The 20,171-nt window shown below is 41.8% G+C and overlaps 1 protein-coding gene across 1 annotated transcript in view; it reads right to left on the bottom strand.

Annotated features, from left to right (window-relative positions):
* Nucleotides 1-932: 932 nt before the first annotated feature.
* The window catches only part of KIF26B (kinesin family member 26B), a 313,904-nt gene continuing 294,665 nt past the window's right edge, over nucleotides 933-20,171 (bottom strand). The window contains exons 13-15 of the mRNA XM_074863268.1: nucleotides 11,074-11,276; nucleotides 9,546-9,696; nucleotides 933-7,996 (exon numbers count right to left, since the gene is read on the bottom strand). Of these exons, the coding sequence (XP_074719369.1) occupies nucleotides 7,848-7,996; nucleotides 9,546-9,696; nucleotides 11,074-11,276 (503 nt within the window). The 3' untranslated portion in view covers nucleotides 933-7,847. The remainder of the gene's footprint in view (nucleotides 7,997-9,545; nucleotides 9,697-11,073; nucleotides 11,277-20,171) is intronic.

The raw sequence follows: 20,171 nt of genomic DNA, 5'->3' as shown, positions 1-20,171 counted from the left end.
CTATTTTAAATGCACACTAAACTCAATCAAATATTTAGACACCTAGCACACTAATGTGTCCCTCCTAAAGTAGGCCATATGAGGGAATAATCTGCCAGCACATGACATGTCTTAAAGGAGATTTTTAAATCGTTTCCTTTTTCCCCTTCCCCAATGGGAAAGGCACAGTATCCTTATTGAGGCTTCCCCAAGTGTCAAGGGGCATTTGAGATTTGCCCAGAGAGCTGATTCACATTTTGCCCTGCAAGCGAGGTGCTCTTTTAATTATCAACAGGGAACACCACAAATGTGAGCAAAAGGCAAGCAGCTATTGCACACACCTCAGGAGAAGCTCAGGGGTCAGCTGAACCTGCCACCAGTGCCCCTCGGAGAGAGAAGCATGTTTTGAGTAATGGATACAAACCCTTTTTATTACTCTTACATTGTGTCATATACCTGCATGGTGGCCAAGGGAAATCTGACACTATTGTTACAGATGACAAAAAATTATACCTATGAACACATTTTTATCATTTGTTTGGCCTCAAGATTTTTCCCTTGCTCACAGATCCAGATGGAGCAATCCCTGCTAATACAGGGAGGCATGTATGCATAACCAGCTTATGTAAAAGCCTGACCAGTTCAGGCCCCATTACTGTGTTTTATTTCTGTTTCTGGACAACAGTAGGGGAGAAGTTAATGGTGCTGTGCTTGGTTGTAACATTTCTGTCATTGCTCTCAAACCCTGCAATTCCTTATTGTTTTCTGGCAAATTTCCTTCTCAGAGATACTTGCTTGGTAGAACCCCTTCAGATGTTTTATTTTCAGGCTTGATCTTGCTCACTCTCACTATTATAGTAACACATCCTCTTGTGCGTCAAAAGCACCTTCTTCTCTGCCATTTCATAAATGCTCTCATCCAAAGTGAAATAGTCAGGAGGAGGAGGCAGATATATTGGTAAGATAAAAGTAAACATTTAATGCCACTATAGTTTGATTTTTTTTTCCAGACATCATATTTTTGACAATGTTTCACACCTCAGATACCACAAAAGGGATATTTTTTAGCCAGCAAACAATAAACTTTACAATTTTAATGGCAAAAGGCTCGATGCATTTGTTGACCAACTTGGAAATGGCTGTGACTTTCCACATTTTGAACTTGTCCTCATGCTGTTCTTTCTTTTTCTTTTTTTTTTCCCCATAAAATTTAGTTGATAAAATATATATATCTAGTACTGATACATCCTCTTTTGGAATTACCCACCGGTGGGACCAGCATAAGTTCTATATCCATCAGTTTGTCTCCTCCTTAGCCCTATTTTATACCACTGTTATAATGAGAAAGAACATAGCCACGGACAGAGTGAAATGGATTTAGCAAACATACACTTCAATGCATAGCACTTAGATAAGCATTTCCAACCATGATGTGTAAATAAATTATAAAATACAAGCAACTCTATAAAACAAGAACATCCTGAGTTTACAAATAAATTATATCCTTCATACATAGAATATGATGTGGATGTTAGTAACCAGCAGTTTCAGCTATGGGAGGGAAAGAAGGAAAACTTAGAAAAGTTAGTATCTATGCATACATAAAACATATATGTATGTGTGTTATATGTAAATACTCACACACATACATATACAATATAGAGGGTGAATACATCCATATCTAGAGTATATAGAGAATATGTAATATAGCTGAAACTGCCTCAAGCACCAATTTATTACCATTATTATAAAGTTTGCTCAATATTTAAGTAGGACCACTCAAAGTAAGATGGGTTGGGTTGTGTTTTATTTCCCGTCCAGGAAGGTTTTGAAGGTGGTTTGAAATATTATAGATGAATGCTACTATTTCACTTTCAGCACCTCCATTCTTTGCAAAATCATCATGCCCTTTGTGAGCTTCAAAATGTTGCATAAGTGAGCACAAGTCTGTTGTCTGTGAAGCTGGTGGCAAAATCTGTATTGACTTCAATGGGGTTAGGATAAGGGTGCTACATTTTCAAGGGAAACTGATTTTTCTTTTTTGTTTTTTGAAAGCTTGCTTGAGAATGAGAAAGAAGAAAAGATAAAGACAATAATAAAATGGTTTATTATTTCCAAGAGCAGGTATGGAAGCTCAGATAACCCTGGGATGAGCGCACAATAAATGCAAGAGATAGAGATTATTAACTTTGCACTGACAAATCATTCACAGTTTTGTTTGCCATAGTTATTTGGACACCTGTTTCAAATCGTGCGATAGCTGGCAACAGCCAGACTTGTGTCTCCAAAAACTGCTGGGTGTCGCCAATGCAAAAGCCTATATGGAGTAACAAAACAACTGTGAGGACATCAGGGTTAAGCAAAACAACCGTGAGGACATCAGGGTTAAGCAAGGTATGTCACCCATCAGTGGATTTGAGAAATAGCACCTCTCTGTATGGTTGTCATCCACTCCTATCAGTATTCAGTGATACAAATGCTTTGATCTCTGCAGTGAGATGCTGCATCCCTGAGGCTGAGCAACCACCCCTCCCATATGAACTGGCATCAAAGGGTCACTCAGCCTCCGGTTTATGAGAATTGTATTTGCTTCTGCAATGCAGAAGCTTCAAGTTAGAATTTTAAAGCAATTAGGACTAGACAGAAAGCTTTATCTTATAGACAGCTGAGAGCCCAGGCTTTCAGTTGATGTAACTATGCTGTATGCCTCATGCATATGCAGAAATTGTTGTATTTAACAGCTGTGATCGCAAAATATCTTGCCTTAAATTCATGACACCCTGAAACACAGAGTAGGCTTTAACGTTTCAATGACAGCCTCTACATGAGAACTGCAGCAACTTGGCTTTGTAGGCTGAAGAACATGGGGAAGAAAGGACCTTTAAAAGAAGCATTCAAAATCATTTCAAGCATAAGTTTTCCCTATAGTGTGGGATAAATCAGCTTCATCCTGGTGAGTGCAAGGAGAAAGGTTTTATAGGTACTCCTTGGAGAAGGAAGAGGGAGTGATCGCTGTTGCCATTTGTGAACAGTCATGCCACCTCCCCACAATAATGTGTGAAGGGACTGTCTGTCTCGGGCTGTGTACATATACATTTATCTGTATGTCTGTATGCTTATTTTTATGATTATTTTTATCTCAGAATAAAAGATGCAACAAAATCACAAACATCTGTAAAAGGCAATGTTTGTAAAAGAGTCTACATCCTTAAACTGTCATAAAATTTGAATTCCATACCACAGGTAATAGTTGCTATTTTAAGACAAACCATATTATCGAGATAAATGAATAAAAGAAAAAAAAATCACTTCAAGATGGACTGAGTCTATCCTGTGAGCAAGCTTGGGCCTTGATGTGCATACTCCCAGCATCACTCCCAGGTTTTTGCCTCTATAATTGCCATGTTCAGACATGAAAGAAAAAAATACCAGTGTATATCTTTCATCCTTTTCTGTACATTATCTGCAGCTCTCACTTAGCTTGCTTCGTGTCAGAGGATCATGCCATTGCTCTTTACTGGTTACTCTTTTATGTAGCTGCAAGTTTCAGAAGTTACATTGTATGGCAGCAGGAGTCTTCCAAGACTGGATTGAAGCCAGCATATGTTCAGTGATAGCTCTGTGCATGGCCCTCATGCAAAATGAGGGGGTATCAAATAGGTAAGAGGAGCATAGTCTTCAACTATATAACTAGCAGCACAGTAAATATCCAAAGAAATGGCAGGTGGATGAATTTTCATTTTCCTCACAAGTGGGTTTACTCTGCTACAACTCTCCTGACTTAACGCAATTGTGCCTCAGTTATACCACCACAGGCGAGATGAGAACAGGCCCAGTAAAGACCTAAGAAAAGAAAACCGTGAATATCAGTCTGCTTCCTTGCCTTTCTGTGAAAAAATACTTCTTATTGCTTAGATCTGAATGAATTGACAAGGAATCATTTTGAGGCAAATACAAGGCATGTATGGCAAGAGAAAATAGCGTTTTGTTATGACAAATGCATCAGGAATTAGGGATCTCTCACACCCTCTAGGATACGAAGTGAGTTGGTGGGTGTGCGACCCATGGCTTTCTGCCTGCTGCGAGGGCTCACACAGACTAGCAGGATGTCTGAATCCAGATCACAGCCAAACTCTCCAGTCTATGGTTTCACTTGAATCTGTGGCCATAAAGCAAGTTCTGTCCCTTACAAGCAGTTCTCAGAAGGAGGCCCAAACTGCCCCCAGCTGCCCACGCCCGAGCACAGCGGTGGGGACGTGGAGCTGCGCTGGTGTTCTGCAGCCATTACACAACCCCACAATGAAGAACTGTGATCTCCTGTTACACATGCGAACAAAGAATTAACCTTCAAACCTAATTACGTTAACATTGCTGTTTCCTACTAAAGCTGTCCCAGGGAAATAAGATTGATTTCTGAACATGCAGACGATTAAGCATTACAATCACATTGTTCTTGTTTATTTTGAGCAATTTGATGCCTTTTAAAAAGTCAGCATAAAACCAGCATTACGCTAGCAATTGCTTAAAGAATGGGATTTCCTGGATGACGTACAGAAGTATATGGGTCTTCTGCAAAATGCTGGCTGCTGTAGACTAAGATCAATTTCATAATAAGGTCCTGATGCTTTTAATTACCTGTTTTGCAGATATTTGAAGTATAATGATATAAATTCTGAAGTAAAAAGCTATTCTCAACAAGAAAACATTTCATAGATGTCAAATCTCCACAAATTTCCATTCCATTTTATCCATTAAGCCACCAAAATTCCTCAAAATATAGTGGCAAATTCTGAAATGCACTAACAGAAAGTCAAAAAAGAAAAGATAAGTGCGGATTTTAGGATATGAATACTAGTAAATGATGGCAGTGTTAATGGCTACTCTAATTAAATCCTCAGAAATAAAATATTTGTAAGGACTGTGATTCTGCTCAGCACACAATTTTCAGTATGCCAAATTAATCCTTGGCATAGTCTGTTTGATTTCAGGAATCAATTTTGGTCCATCGTGATAAACAGGGCAAACATATACTCTTACTGTTTAAAAGAATGGCTAGATAGAAGCGCTTTTTGCTATGCTTCCTAATCTACAGAGGTACAAATCTAGAGACAATGAATAATTGAGTTAATGATGTTGAGGAATATTACACGTAATAGATATTTTACAGTAGCTCTGAAATGTGTCCACTTGATTTATAGAAACATCATCACTTCTGTCTAAGTCCCAGACTATGTGAGAGGGCATCTCTTGTTAATAATGCATTCTGTGCATGCACCATTTGCTAGGATTTCACTTTCTTTCTGTCAAATGTGTGTTTACTTTTACTGTACCACTTGCCATTTACCATCTCACTGCAGGTCCCCAGAGTGCCCAGCATGCCCATTTTGGGCTGTTTGTTTTCAGCAGAGGAAGGACAATGAGTCCCAATTTCCCAATGACCACCTTCCAGCAAACACATTTTCAGAAATGCTTAAGCTTAAAGAAGGCACCATTCAATTTCATATGCACAACTTGGGGGGTGTGTGTGGGTTCTTTCTTGAATGTGGGGGCATGGCCTGAGAGACAGGCTGAGTGGTGTCACAGGTGAGAGCAGTGCAGGCCTACCTGGGGAAGCAGGTGAGTGAGAGATGGGAGCTCTCCTGTGTGTATGTGACCTGGCACCATGTAGCTGGGGCTCTGCAGGACTAAGCCCATAAAGAGAGATGCATTCCATACCCCAAGGGTGCTAGGTCTTCTTCCAGCACAAAACTGCAGGGGCAATTCCCATGGCTCTGTGGAGCTGCACTGAGTTCATGTGGCTCTGTGGAGAAGAGATGGCCTCAACAGAACCAACACATAACAAGTGCTACTGAAATCATTACAAAGAGAAACAAAGCTAGATAAATCACATTGTCTGGATTTTTTTTTTCCCCAGAGTTTTTTTTGCCTTGAGAGAGAAGGGGAGCAGGATCAGACCTATGTCTTTAATACTTACTTGGAATATGAGTTTCATGATAGGAAAATGCTCTAGAACAGACTAGAAAGTGACTTTCATATAGGACCTTTTTTACCTCCAAATAATCCTATAGAATGTAAGAAGGATCTGCTACAAAATCCAGTGACAAGGCTAACAGAATGAATAAGATTTGCTATTACAAATTGTAGAGTATTAAAAGAAAACTATATAAATGTCATTTCTATGTTGTTTATTTTTTTAAAGATTTTATTTCAGCTATCCACTAGAAAAGCTATCAGTATTTTTGTAGGGTTATTTTTACATTGGGACTTGCTGCTTGGGATGTTGTAAGATGGCATTAATATTATGGTGCAGGTAAAAGAAGAGTTGCATTTAAGTACAGCAGTAAATTGATGCATGTTGAGTATATGTTAAATGATGCTCTTATTTTCTCATAGGCAACAGGAGGGTAGCACAAGTGTATATGAGAGAGGATTTTTTGTGAATGCACTTATTTCAATATAGAAGAAGAAGAAACCTAATTCAACAAAATAATTCTTCATGCTCATATGTAATTAAAATGCAGATTTTTCACATTTCTTTAAGAAACACAAATGATGTTCCTTTGAATGTGCATTGAGGCACAGACCCTTGTCCTTTTGATGTCAATGTGAATTTTGCCATGGCTTTGGTGCTGGAGGGTTGATAAGGAAAATGCCATAGCCAACATGCCTGAAATGCTATATCCACTCATTCACAACTCCATTTATTTCCAGACGCACTGAGCTGAGCAGAGCCTGCACTTCTCAGGTACATCTGTGACTATGGACAGACTGGGCCAGAGACCAAAAGCTGCCAAAACATGTTTTGCAGTGTTATATGTCAAAAAGAAGAGAAGCTAAATTTTATCAGTTATAGTCTTAAGAAAGACAGAATAAATCACTCATTTTTTTGACTGATAAACATGGGAGCCCTCAGCCTGAAGAGTAATTTTCCAGCAAGTTATTAGCACCAGAAAAAGGGGTTAGGATAAAAGTGCCTCCTCATCCATAACTCATCCATAACAGCCAGTATAAAGCTAAAGATACATTAAAAAGAAAACAAATGATGGGGGTTGGATCAAATGGAAAAGATATTTACTTTATGATAATGTCACCTCTCCTTTCTCATACACTGCAGAACCTACAGACTGGGAAAATTAGTGTATCCTCCAGTATATAAGATAGTACAGAAGAACATATAGGCAAACCTTACTCACTGCTAGAAATATTTTTTGTGTCATCTGGCAAAGTTGAATTTCTCTTTGAGTGGCCTTACTCTGGTAACAAGAAAAGACAGTTAACATTTATTCATATGTTGTACTGATTAGGAAATATCTCTACAAACACAAGTTACTTAGAAACAGCAAGTCTGAAATAGGAGAAAACACCAAGAGAAAAACAAGCTGTAAATACATTTCAAAAGTGTGTTTTTTTCCTTTTTCTTTTCTTGACTAGCACCATCTGTACACAATAAAGTATGAACATAAATGTTTGGATAATAAAGATTTGCAAGGCACTTAAACAGTTTTTCTGGATAGGTTTTCTTTTAATGAACCTCTCAATGGAAGTCCTACAACCACCTTTCCTCCTCCCTCAGCTAATGCGGGGAAAGAAGTGTCTTCTGCCAGCAGTTCTTATTTACAGACATGTCCTTAAAGGTTCCTCAAAGTGCTCTTTTAGGCTAAGAGAATCAACAACCTTATATCTCCATTTTTCATGCTTGTCCTGTTTTTTTTAATACTACTCTTCTGTATAGTATAGCAAATCTCTCATACACACAGTTGAGACTTGACTCCAACCTTCATCCTCATTCTGTTGTCTTTGGGATGCTATTCAGAAGGGAAAAGGAGGATGGCAGAGATGCACATTGAAATTCTCTTGAGGTTCATACTTTATCGGCGTCTAGAGGTGATGTCAAAACAGGTGATCATCATGAGATGGGCCTTGCAGAAGTTGACACGGTTTTCCAAACGCTCAGTCACACATTCCAGGGCCTCCAGGTATTCCAGAGAATCCAGCTCAAATACCTGCTCCAGATCAACTATGGGAAAGAAAATACACAGATAGGAAAAGCAGACAAAACCCAGTGCTGGTTGGTGCGAGAGACAGCTAATTCAAGTCTTCAAACCCATCAGTTCTGTATACATTATCTCTGGCTTGCCACTGCCATTAAAACTTGCCTTTTCTGTTAAATGGCTATTGAAATGGTACAGCGGCTTGCTGATAGTGAAAAATACTGGTAAAATTGCACTGGATGCTTTCTTAAACAATACTCTCTGCCATCCTCTTCGGAACTGCAGGTGCCTTTTGTTGCACTCCAACACCCTTAAGCAAATGTTGAGTGCTAAGCATGTACTGACTCTCTCACACATTCTGCTGACCAGAAAGAGACTTAAATAGGTGCTCTGCCCTGGGAGGACAAGTCCTTTGCTGAATTGAGAAGTCAGAGTTAGAAACCAACCTCCTTGCTTCTCACATCTCTCCCTATTACATGTGATTCTCACTAGACCACTCAAGAGTGGCAAGGGAAGGCAATCGTCAATCACTCCAACATAGGTGCCTGTATGCTGCCAGAGACCTGCTGGCAGTGGCTTCCATGGAAGCCGAGTGTGACACACGTTGTCTGAGCCAGCACTTCCCATCTTATCTGGTCCCTGAGGTCTGTGCCATCCTTGAGGCCTTCTGCATTTATCACACTGGAATTGAAAGCAAAGACATCAAAAAGTAAGCAGACGGCAATGTATGGCAAATTCTCTGCTCCCTTTAAATCTGTCCTTTTTATCTCTCTTCTTTAATAGTGTTCCTGAAACATATACTGTGGTTGTTTGCAGGATGTACCAATCTAGTGTTAACTTATGGCAGCTGTGAAAGGAAGAGTTAGGATGCTTTAAGAGAACACACCAGCCAACCTCCTTTTGCCATCTGCAATTATTCTAAATAAATGGAGGGGTTTTTTTCTAGAAATCTTTGATATGAACTTGTCTGCTTGCTAATATTAAAAATTGTTGTACAATTACTGCAGTAGTCTTTATCTTTTTTGCTTTGAGGTGTTGACATCCTTCTTCATTTGAATGTGAATGCCCTTTAAGCTCTCTGAACTTTACACATCTATAGTTATAAAAAATGGGCCAAATTCATTTTTCATGTAAGCCCACTGGTGCCAAGGGACAGGTTTGCTCCACAGTGTTATTTTGTGGTAGAAGAACAGATTTATAGTATTGCTCATATGTCTGAGTGATCTGAGGCCAAAAAAAAAATCTCATTTTCAGGAGCTGTGGACTGAAACGCGTGAACGTTAATCTACCAACGGCAATATTCACCACTACAATGCTGTACCATTTCAACATTCAGCTCTCAGGCAAAAAGGATTGTTCAGTTCTACTGTCAACATTTAATAAGAATTATAGGGACTAGTTCTAGAAATACAGCCAATCTAAAACTTGCCCTTAGGCCATATGTTGGTTCATTTTAGTTTACAAACACAGTAGCTCACATCTCACTCTTAGCAAACACTTCCGCTCCCCTCTGTCCCCACCATTAAATAAACCAAAGGACACCTATGAGTCTAGGCAATAAAATGACGTCCTTACATTCACTGAGCCATTTATTAGGATCCAGCATCAGGTACTGTTTGGTCACCTCCAGTTCTCTCATTAACCACTCGTACTTGGCCTTGACCTCAGCAATTCTCTGCTGGCGATGCTCCAGGATTTTCAGCTTGGCATTGAAACATATCACCTCCTGCCAACCAGGAAAAAGGAGCAGGGAAGGAATAGGTGGAGAAGAGAAGAAATACCCAGATCCATTCAGTTAAATGATCTTCCAATCAATAATACTGACAATGAGCCATTTACTGTAGAAGTGTATGAATCACTGCATGAAATCATCCATCATCTGTTTTATTTTTATTGCTTTTGTTTGGTTTTGATGTTTTCCATCAGTGAGCTTTGGAGACTTTGCAATGATAGTTAATAATAAACCATAATAATTAATAACAGGCAGCATCTTGAAATCGGATTAACTGTAGCAAAACATTTCTGGTTTTTGTCACCACAAGTTTGGCTAAGAAAATCTAAGCTCTTGGGAGAAGGAAATCCACTGCTTGCTATATTAAAATCCTAAATACATCTCTGTGCTTGGTGCAAAAGAAATGCAGTAGTCATAAAATAAGAGAACTGGTAGCAATACCAAATTTAAAACATCCTTAAACAAAGGGAATATGTTATGAAAAGCTCTAGCAATTCACAATCATTAATAAAGAAGATATATTTTCTGTAAAGATATGGGGCACGATAACAGCACAGGGTGCAGTGCTGTCTGGAGGCACCCAGCCTGGCCTGGCATGACTTCTGCGGGGTGGCAGCCATCAAGAAATGCAGTAAGTGCCCCCATGGTGAGGGCTGTGCTACCCTTGCTAGCATGGGAGCATTCCCGGTACCAGAACTATCCTCCTCCAAGCCTGTGTGAAGGTCTCAACCCTATTCTGCCATCTACTCTGTAGATAAATCTGCTGTGTGGGTGAAGTGCAGTGGAAATACCACCCCAACAAGTGATGTTTTTCTCCATACAAAATCGTATCAGAGAACAACATCACAAACAGCCTAACCAAGTGACAGGGACTAGGAAGAAAAAGAGCCTTAAAATAATAGTCTATATCCACAGTTACTCTAAAATTGGTGTTATTCCACTAACTGCAGATAGTCTTCCCAGTCATACATCTCAAGAGCTGACCTTTACAATTCTCTGATCTTTTTGTAAATTTGGAGGTCTGAGGTTGGCAGGAATAACTTTGTTAGAGAGAAGACATTAGCTATCCTGAAAACAATACCATCAAAGCAGTTGAGGTACCACTGCTGCCTTGAAAGACAGGTGTGACAAGATGCTGGAGCACAGGAACCACCAAAACTATAAGCAAGGGGCAAAAATGAAAGGTACCAATGTCTGTTAGCTGCTACAGAAGGCATAAGTTGAGTCACAACTGCTCTTAAATATGATAAGAGGTTTTGCTGCCAGTTGAATTAACCATATATGATACTACACATTTCTGACTGCATAATCTGAATTCCCCCTCTTACACCCTTCAGGAGGCTGGAGACAAATTACATGGATTGCACTCACCTTGCTTTCCCCACCTCGTCGCCGCTGGAGCCTCTCCACATCATCTATCTCATAGACTTTGATTTCAAAGGGCTCCCCCAGCCCCCGCTGCCCGCTTCGCAGGGGCCCATCCACCCAGCGCACCCCGGGGCTGTTAGCAGGCTTCCTGGCTGGGGAAGCGGTGTCAAGTGACAAAGCTGGAATAAGCCTCCGTCTCTGTGAACCTGCAAGTGCAAAAAGTGCCACTTCATGTTAGCACGGTTATTGTCTCTCCTTTCTGCTCCATCTGCAGAGATGTCTGCAAACTATACATATTCAGCCTTCTTACACACAGAAGAAAATGGAGCAAAAATCCAGGGAGGCCATGGAAGCTGGGGTGAGCTGTAGCTGTGATGTGCTGTACCCACTCACCACAAGTCAGATCCTCACCTGTTCTTTGGTGCCTGACTCCAGGATTTGATCCTCAGAGGGCATATGTACCTTCCAGAGCTTGTGCCTGCTTTCCTTTGCTCAGGTCTCGGTGTGTATAGGTATGTCAGTGAAGGACCAGAGCAGCAGGTTAGAACTGGTCTAGGTTTGCTTTCCTATCTCTTTACTGGTACTGGCTCTTACAGCCTAAGGACAAGCTTCAGACAGCCTCTACACAGACCATCTCCAGGGAAGGTGTGCTTGGGTTTTTTTAATGAGAGCACAAAAAGCACTTTGATACCCAAGTTCTTTTACTATGCTGGAGCTGAGTGCCAGTATACCACCACCTAGTCCTTTGCATAACACCACTGTAGACTGGCTGCTAGAGCAGTAAAAACACTAGAGAGGACAAAAAGCCTGCAGCAAGTACACCCGAGCTTGGTGGTTGCCATCAGAGTTGCATTAGCCTTGTCTCTGCTCAGTAGAATATTCTTCTAAAACATTTCCCATTTATGGACTTACTGCAGCACTGGTGATGGGCAAGAAAGCCTCAAGAACGATGGTCTGGCAGAAGGGTTAGTCGCTCTGTCTGCTTCAATACCAGTACTCATGCACACCCACCCTGCTTTATAACACCAGCACAGTGGATGGGAGCACTGCAATAGCTGAAAATGTAATATGGTTGATAAAGCCTATGCTATATGGAAAGCATCTGCCATGTGAGCCAAGGACTAAGGTAAGGCAAGGGAGAAAAAGTATGTCACTGGCCTGATGGCAGCCGTAAGGAAGTTGAGCATCTGGTTTGTTGGGAGAAAGAACAGACACACACAAAAAAGAAAAACAACTGGTTACATTTCCTTGCTTTGTTTAGTACAATCAGAGCAATGGCTGTTTTTTTCCAAAAAAAAAGTTCTGGATCTGACAACTCCTGCAGGGTCTCCCCTAGGAGACAGCAGGGATAGAAGGAATGGGAGAAACAAAAAACAAAAGCCAGAGCCAGCAAGTTTGAATTAAACTATTAACTGACTCTTTTGGCTGCAAGAACAAAACTGATGCCAGCAGGGAAGGGATGCAGAATGATCATGCAGATTTTATTTTAAAAACAAGATAAAATCATTTAGAGGAATCTCCAGCACTACATTTATTGAAACTTGAATGTAAATAGCTTCAACATGTCTGCCAACTTGGTGCTTCAATGAAAGCCAAAAAACCCCCCCAAACCCAAAAATATCTGTTGATTGCCTAGTTTTTGGATTTGCAAGTAACAAAGCATTGTCTAGTTTCATTCATGGGAGCCTGTTTCTCTGCTGACTTTGCAAACTATCACATCTTATCCCATTGATTTCTGAGTGCAGCAGTCTGTGCTAGAAACCAGCAGTTAGTAACCAGTAATTAACCTGTAAATGCTAGCTCTAAAATGGATGAGAACAGCCTATCTTGCTGTCTATCTGGAAAGCCTAGTTACAGAGCTTTTATTTGAATACATCTGAGACCACTCTATGCAAGAAAAGGAGAGCACAGCCGAGGTGGATAGACAGGGAGCTCTACGAGGCCCCTGTATACCAAATAGTCTGAGATCTGGACAGCCCATCCTGTGACACCCATCACAGTTGTGTTTACTACTCAAACGGCAGCCCAGCAAAAAAGCCCATTCCAGAACAAATGAAGCCTTACAAATACCAGCAAGAAGGAGTTATTTTAGAGCTGTGGTACCAGTCACTGGAAGTCAATGTCAGCATTCACGTACCTTGAATGCATTTCAGCTAATCTCTAGATTAAACTGCCCGATCAAGAGAAGAATCAGATGTTGATAAAAGGAAAAGCAAGACCTGACCCATTACCATAGCTAAAAAGTGACAACAGCAAGAGACACAGTTTGGGAAGACCCCAACAAACTGCAATGCTAAGGGGGACTCTTGTGAGAAATGCTAGAGAAAGGCAGCTGCATACTTGAAGGGAGGTGAGACAGGGTGGTGGACTATTAAATGTTGTTACATGCAGGGAGAGACCCTGCAATGGGCTCAGCCCCTCATGGGAAATGAGCCTTCCACTTGCCTAGATGTGAAGGGCACTGAGTAATCCCTCGTGTCACTCAAGACCAAAGGGTTTAAGCATTAAATATTTTTTTAAATACTTTTTAGGCTTTTGGCCATGGTGTCTCACAGGAGCAGTCTTTCAAATTTTGTCTGAGTGTAAAAGTAATCTCTTTCCTATCTTTGCTGCTCATCAACTTTCAGAGCCAACATTTATAAGCATCAGATCTGACCTCCTCTGTCATGCAGCCAAGTGCTGCTAATTCTTTTTACTTTGTGCTCCACATTGATGATCACATCTCCTTTCATGCCATGCCTATGGACTAGCTCTAGCATTTCAAGGAAGCCACTGAGCAGACTGGAAATTCCTCTGTCCAGCTCTCCCACGCATGGCTGAACTATGACTAAGGTAGTGCCTTCTTCTGGGATGTTTGATCTTCTTCCTTTTTTCTTCCCTCTTTCTTTTTTCCCCACTGTGGCTGTTAACACTACCTTCTTGTGCAGTGGGACACTTTTAAACCATCCCTGCTGGAAGAACTGCCTCTCTGACCAGAGCCAAAGCCCAGGTCTGAGACACTCTGGGAATGAAGGGGGATGCCTCCGATTCACCTTGCCATGAGACCAGCATGAGGCTCTTATTTGGAGCAAATCAAAACAGATGTCATGGGGGCATGAATAGCAGGGATGATGATAAATGTTTTTACATTTAGTTCCCGTTCATATCCATTTGGCTCAATGAGAAACAGAAACCTGTGCTCTAGAAGGAGGGCTCCAACCTGATGCTCTGGCTAAGAGGGCTTATCCCTCGGAGAAGAGGCAGCAGAGACTGCAGTAGTAGCAGGAGGCATGCTAACATGAGCTCATTAGTGTTTTCTAGCCAGAGAAGTGCCTGGACAGCCTGTGGGCTATCACAACAAAGTGAGGCTGCCAGCTCTCTGCACGCTGGGGCCATGGGGCAGGGCAAAGCTGCCTGAGGCCTGGTGACTCGCTGCTGCCGCCCACCCAAGGGCTCCTTCGGGATGCAGAGGCTGCCCGCGCAGGTGTCCCTGCTCCATCATGGGGCGTATGTCCACATGTGAGGCAGAGAAGAAAGAGAAAGAGGGATGTCTTATTATCTGAGCCTTGAATGCTGACTCAGGATGATTTATGTGAGGTTTAGAGGGCTTTGGGGAGAAATGAAATGAAAGATCTGCATCTCTGCAGTGAGGCAAAACCGAATCCTTTTTATTCTAAACATGCACTGATTAATAGGCTGCTTATTAGCCCAGATACAGAAAATAATGGTGTCTTTTGACAGGAGACTCCTGCCACTGACCTCTCCATTTAGCCTCTGTTTTTTCTGATTTCACTTTAATTGGGATCAGTAAGGAGATACAGCCAAAGCAGAGCTTCAGGGTGAGTGTCACAAAGCAGCTGACAGCTTGCTCATCCGTATCCATATGCAGACACAACAGTTAAATTGTTAAAATGAATACAGTTTTCCATTTACATAGAAAATACCCATTTGAAGTCCCAAATTTATTGGGATCACTTGATGGGGTTAGGATCTCATAAATCTTGACTGTATAATAAATAAAATGCTTTGTAGGAATCACAACACATCACTCCTCTACTCCCCTGCATGAAGGCAGCGATCAGCCCAGGAGCTCAGCAGGAGCAGCTCTTGGCAGGTCCCTCCCACGTCTGACCCACTGGCTGGGACCTGCCCAGCACCTCAGCAAACCAGCTGGCCCTCCCACCACAGAAATGGGATTAATCCTTCCATTAAAAAAAGAAATTTATACCAAAAATTGATCTGAAAGAAACTCTGTAAACTGAACCCAGGACAGCATAATGACACTTTCATTTATGACCACACAGCATGTAAAACAATGTCTTGGAGGATATGTTTTTCACTTAGTTTGAATTTATCCACACCCAGAATAATGCCTCTTGAGCCCACCTGGAGTATGAACAATCAGACTATGACATAGCCCTGAAAGTGCACAGAATACAATATTTGCTTTCGCAACAGATCTGTTGCTCTACCTTGAGATACAGGTTAACGTTTGGCCAGGTTAAAATTAAGATAAAGGAAGTAACACAGCAGTGAAGGTGTGCAGAGTAAAAGCAGATCTGACGGAAGAGTGGCACTGAAGCTACAACATACTTCAGCAAGGATAAGCCCAGAGAAACACAGACCAAGACAGCTAGGTACCTAAGGGTAACTTTAAGGATAAGAAGACTCACTGATCTCAGCAAAATTGACCAACTGCAGAAGGATGTGTGCTCATAAACGTATGTGTTGACCAGGGCAGAAACTCTAAGAGGTCTGGTTTTGCTTAAGTACTGTATATTTTGGAGTGTTCCCCTTAGATTGCTTTCCAAGCACACATTCCAGACTGAGCATCTTTTCTGTGAAAAAGGTAAAGGCAAAAAGTATAAATGCAAAATCTTCATGAAAAGAAGCCTGATGCATATCTCTTCAAAGCAGGATACATCTGAATGGGATGCAAAACAACTGCAGTCCTAGAAACCTGGTCTAGTGGAAGGTGTCCCTGCCCATGGCAGGGGGGTTGGAACTAGACGATCTTTAAGGTACCTTCCAACCCAAACCATTCCATGATTCTATGAAATTTCAAGGTGTTTCAAACAGAAAATGAAACTGTAACTTGATATATCATAATTTCAGAAGTTTATAGTGTGTGCTCAAAGGCAGGATGTGGAGTCAAAGCTATTTCCCACTGCACTTAACGTTATGAGAGGTAAAATTACCTTTCTGCACAGAACCTTTTGTTCAGTATTTTGGTTTTTTTCTCACTAGACAGTCCATCCAAACTCAAGGTGATTACAAAAAAACATCCTGGCTAAGTAAAGCAGTGCCCCTAATCTCTCACCGTTCCTTCTGTGGCTTCATTTCCAAGAAATATCGTGCTTCCAGTAGCAATAGAATCAACCTCAAATGTAGCATCCAACTGTTTGCTTACTAGCAAAGATTATCTGTCCTATTCTCCCTGCTGCTCCTCACTGTCTGACAACAGGGCTCCTGCTTTGTTTGAGTTGCAAATGCATTGCTGATTTCTTCTCTCACTCCCATTTCCTAATGGGATCTGCCCTCATGGGCAATTGTCCATGACAGAACCAACTCCTCCCCATTCCTTTGACCTCCTTTCTCCTAGTTTATTTTATAGTGCACTTTCCCCAGTGCAAAGCATGTAACTATTCAGTCCTTGGCTTTTCATACATTTTGCACAGTTCCCCTCACGATTAATGAAGACATTGCCAATGCTTTCAAGTGGAAGGCCCCTCTGATGGTGTGGAGACTTCACCAGAAGTGTTTAGGGTGCCCATCTTCAGGTCAGTACTACAAACACGAAAGAATTCAGGCATTTATTGCCAGAAAATCCAAACAGCATTCACTCATCCTAGCATCTCAGATTACATAGGAAGGACCATGTTGCACCTGAACACCTGGAATAGGAAACACCGACCGGATCCATCATTCAGAAGAAAATCATCTATGTCCACCTCACTGTGAAATAATTCAGGCCATATTCTGTGTTGACTTATGTGCAGTCCTGCTGTTGAAGTACAAGGACACTTAAGGCTAGAAATCACTGCTTTCTGTACGTGGGAATAAAGCAAGCCTTGTTTATAATCTTCCATCCATACCTATGTTAGATATGTTGCTTCTGTACTGGTATAAAGAACATGCTGACGTAGAGCCTACTCCTATTTTTTCTACCTGCCCCGATAATTTCTTAACTTTGCTTCCTGATTTACTGTCTCATTTTAAAAGGAGCTTTTCAGGGCAGTTTAGAGCTGGTGAATGAGCACTGCTGAAATCAGATCAGGAAGCACCCTCCTTGGGTTGCTGTGACAAGTAATCTGGGAGACACTCCAGGGAAGATGCAGATGCCCATCACGGGGTGGGGGGGGGAGGAGGGCGACTTTTCAGCACCCACAATCCCTAGCAAAAAAACCCCAGTCTCTTCTAAATATTTATCTCACTTCGGACTGGATTTTGGTTTCACAGGTATTTGTCAGCATTGTGCTATTATTTAAGGAACTGGTTAAATACTACAGTATCACTACAGTATCACACTAAATAGCTGCCCAGTCACTTGGGCAGCAAAGGCAGAGGCTGGAGGGGGAAGGGGCTCTGCAGCCAGAGCATTAGCTCGCAACAGGACAGTGGCGGAGGCATTCCAGTGAGCTAATTCTGTGGCAGTGTCAGGAGCAGGTTTTATTTACACTCAGCCTAATGGTGTGCGACTCAGTCATGCATGTTACATGGAGCCTTCACCGTTCACAATAGCCTGCTGCCATTTCCTCTATTAAATCATTCCTATGTTCATGTGGCTGAAAGCTCAGTGCTGGCATGCAGTAGTCAAGCGTGTAAAAAATGATTACTCTGATCCCTTTCAACACAGATTTGCTGCATGAAATGGCCTGGCTTTGACCTGGGAAAATCAATGCTGTTGTTTTAATGAACAAAAAAAAATTGGAGCTGAAGCCTGCACTTCTCCTCCCTCTGCTCCCCCCCAGGGCTGTCCAGCCAGCAGTCACATGCACAAAGTGGTCACCTGTATGCAAACAGCTTTTGCCTGTATAATTCTAAACATCCTTTGTTATAGTAAAGGTATAATGCAGGGTATCAATTAGCTACCATCACTTGTAAGCAAGTTAAAGTAGAAATGCTGGAGATGCCCTACGGCTTTGTGATACAAAGGGCAATTTTCAGCTCCCCACACTGTGCCTTAGGCAATCTAAACATGAACCAAATTCCTTTTCACTTGGATTCAACAAGAAAAGCTCAGACTCTTTTTGTTGGTGTTTTGTTTCACCATTATCATTTTGGCCACGTTTCAAAATGTGATGCTTTGCAATATTGGTTGGAGATGGACTTTCACAATTTACAGCCTGCAGATTCAGCCGCTGGCTTTTTCTGTTGCTTTTGTAGGCAGGGCTAAGTGCTTCCAGAGAGTGAGTAAGTTTGAATATAGAGTTTTCAGGGCTTTCCAAGAACCTCTAAATCTCCATCTTTAAAACCATCCCACCAGTGAAAGCTAGAGCACACAAGTAAGAGAAAAATGGACTCTAATTATAGATAATCATTGTCATGTTTTAGCAGTCTGTCTTTTTATTAAAGTGTTTAAAATCATGTAGCAATTTGCTCTGCTTTGGTGGTGAAACTTAGTACTGAGAAAGAGCCGTAAGGAGTCATGAAACTTTACTGCAAAACCCATAAAATGCTGTTGCTGGAATCTTTAATTATCTGTAGTCTGACAGGTTCCCCGTGCAAAGAATATTAAAGCATGTGCACAAACACACACACACATACACGCATGCCAATCCTATCCTGGACTGACAAGAGCAGGATCCTGCAAATGCTGATACACACAACTCCAACTCAGGGCACAGGTTTAAACTTCAGGAATTCAGCATTTGGAAACCTTAGTTTTCCCCCAATCTCATTTCTACTTGGCCTTACTTTCAATAGCATCCTGTAGATTTTTGTTTTCTGATTCTCACTGTTACTCAACATTCAGGAAGGCTGACCTGGCCCAGACTGACCCAACTTGAAAGCACTTTACAGGTAAGGACTTCCTCTCCTATGCCTCACCTCTTCAACTGTCTCCTTCCTTCCCACATCCTCCTCTTATGCCCGAGTCCTGGGTCTCTGACCCTGTGAGTGGGTCTTTGCATACCAGCCAACAGGCAGCGGGCCCCACCAGTGCCTTACGAATGCTGCACACTTGCTGCTCCCCCAAGCCTGCCTGGGCCACAAAGTGCAGCCCTGAGCGTTTCACCCTGCTGGCACCAGCCCCAGCACCAGTAAAGTTCCAGGCTCAGACTCAGCTCCAAAAAACCTCAACTAGAGAAATCAAAGGAGACACACTCCTTGGCAGAGGTGTGTCCCATCTCAGCAGAGCGCTGCAAGCAGTGATAGACTGCAACCCTTAGGTCTAACAATGTCACATGGGATGGGGACTCTCTTAAGGCACCCAACCCTATTCCCAAAGGGAACAGAAAAGAAAACAGCCTCAGGAAGATCTCTGTGATCTCCATGAAAAGCCTTGTCTATGATGAAATGTCTCAGAGCCCCTCCTGTTCTGCTGTCCCCAGGGCAGATGTGAAACACTGTAGAGGACAGGAACTGGTAAATAACATCAGTAGGAAAGGGTGGTAAAAGGCAGAAACAAGGCACTCGTGCACATGCAAACAGGACCTGGTTTTACTGTGTAAACCTCATTAGAGCCTGGGCTCTTTCTTGCTTTGCTGTTAGCTCACAGTGGGCAGGACCTGGAGATAACACCAAAGCTGTATCTCTGAAATCATCCTGTGATGTTTTGCATTGAGAATTACTTCAAAGTAATGACCACGTACATCCAAACTAAACTAGGGAAAAGATGCTAAAAACCAAAGAAGAGCAAAAAGCAGGTAGGTAAACTTCTGATCTAAGGACCCTACTGATACTTTTTCCACAACACCATTATCTAGCTTTATGAGCTGGTGACCAGAGAACACAGAAATTACACAAGTTGCCCAAGGCAATACAGCAAACCAGCAGCACACCAGAGAATACAACATAGATCTTGGAAGTCCTAATCTGCCACCCCACCTGCATCCCTCTCATACCTGCTGTGTTCCCAGGATACAGATATGGCTTTGGTAAAACAAAATTCAGCTGGAATG

The sequence above is a fragment of the Strix uralensis genome, chromosome 3 (assembly GCF_047716275.1).
Source record: "Strix uralensis isolate ZFMK-TIS-50842 chromosome 3, bStrUra1, whole genome shotgun sequence".
NCBI classification, from domain to species: Eukaryota; Metazoa; Chordata; class Aves; order Strigiformes; family Strigidae; genus Strix; species Strix uralensis.
This window is presented reverse-complemented; position numbering and strand designations above follow the sequence as displayed.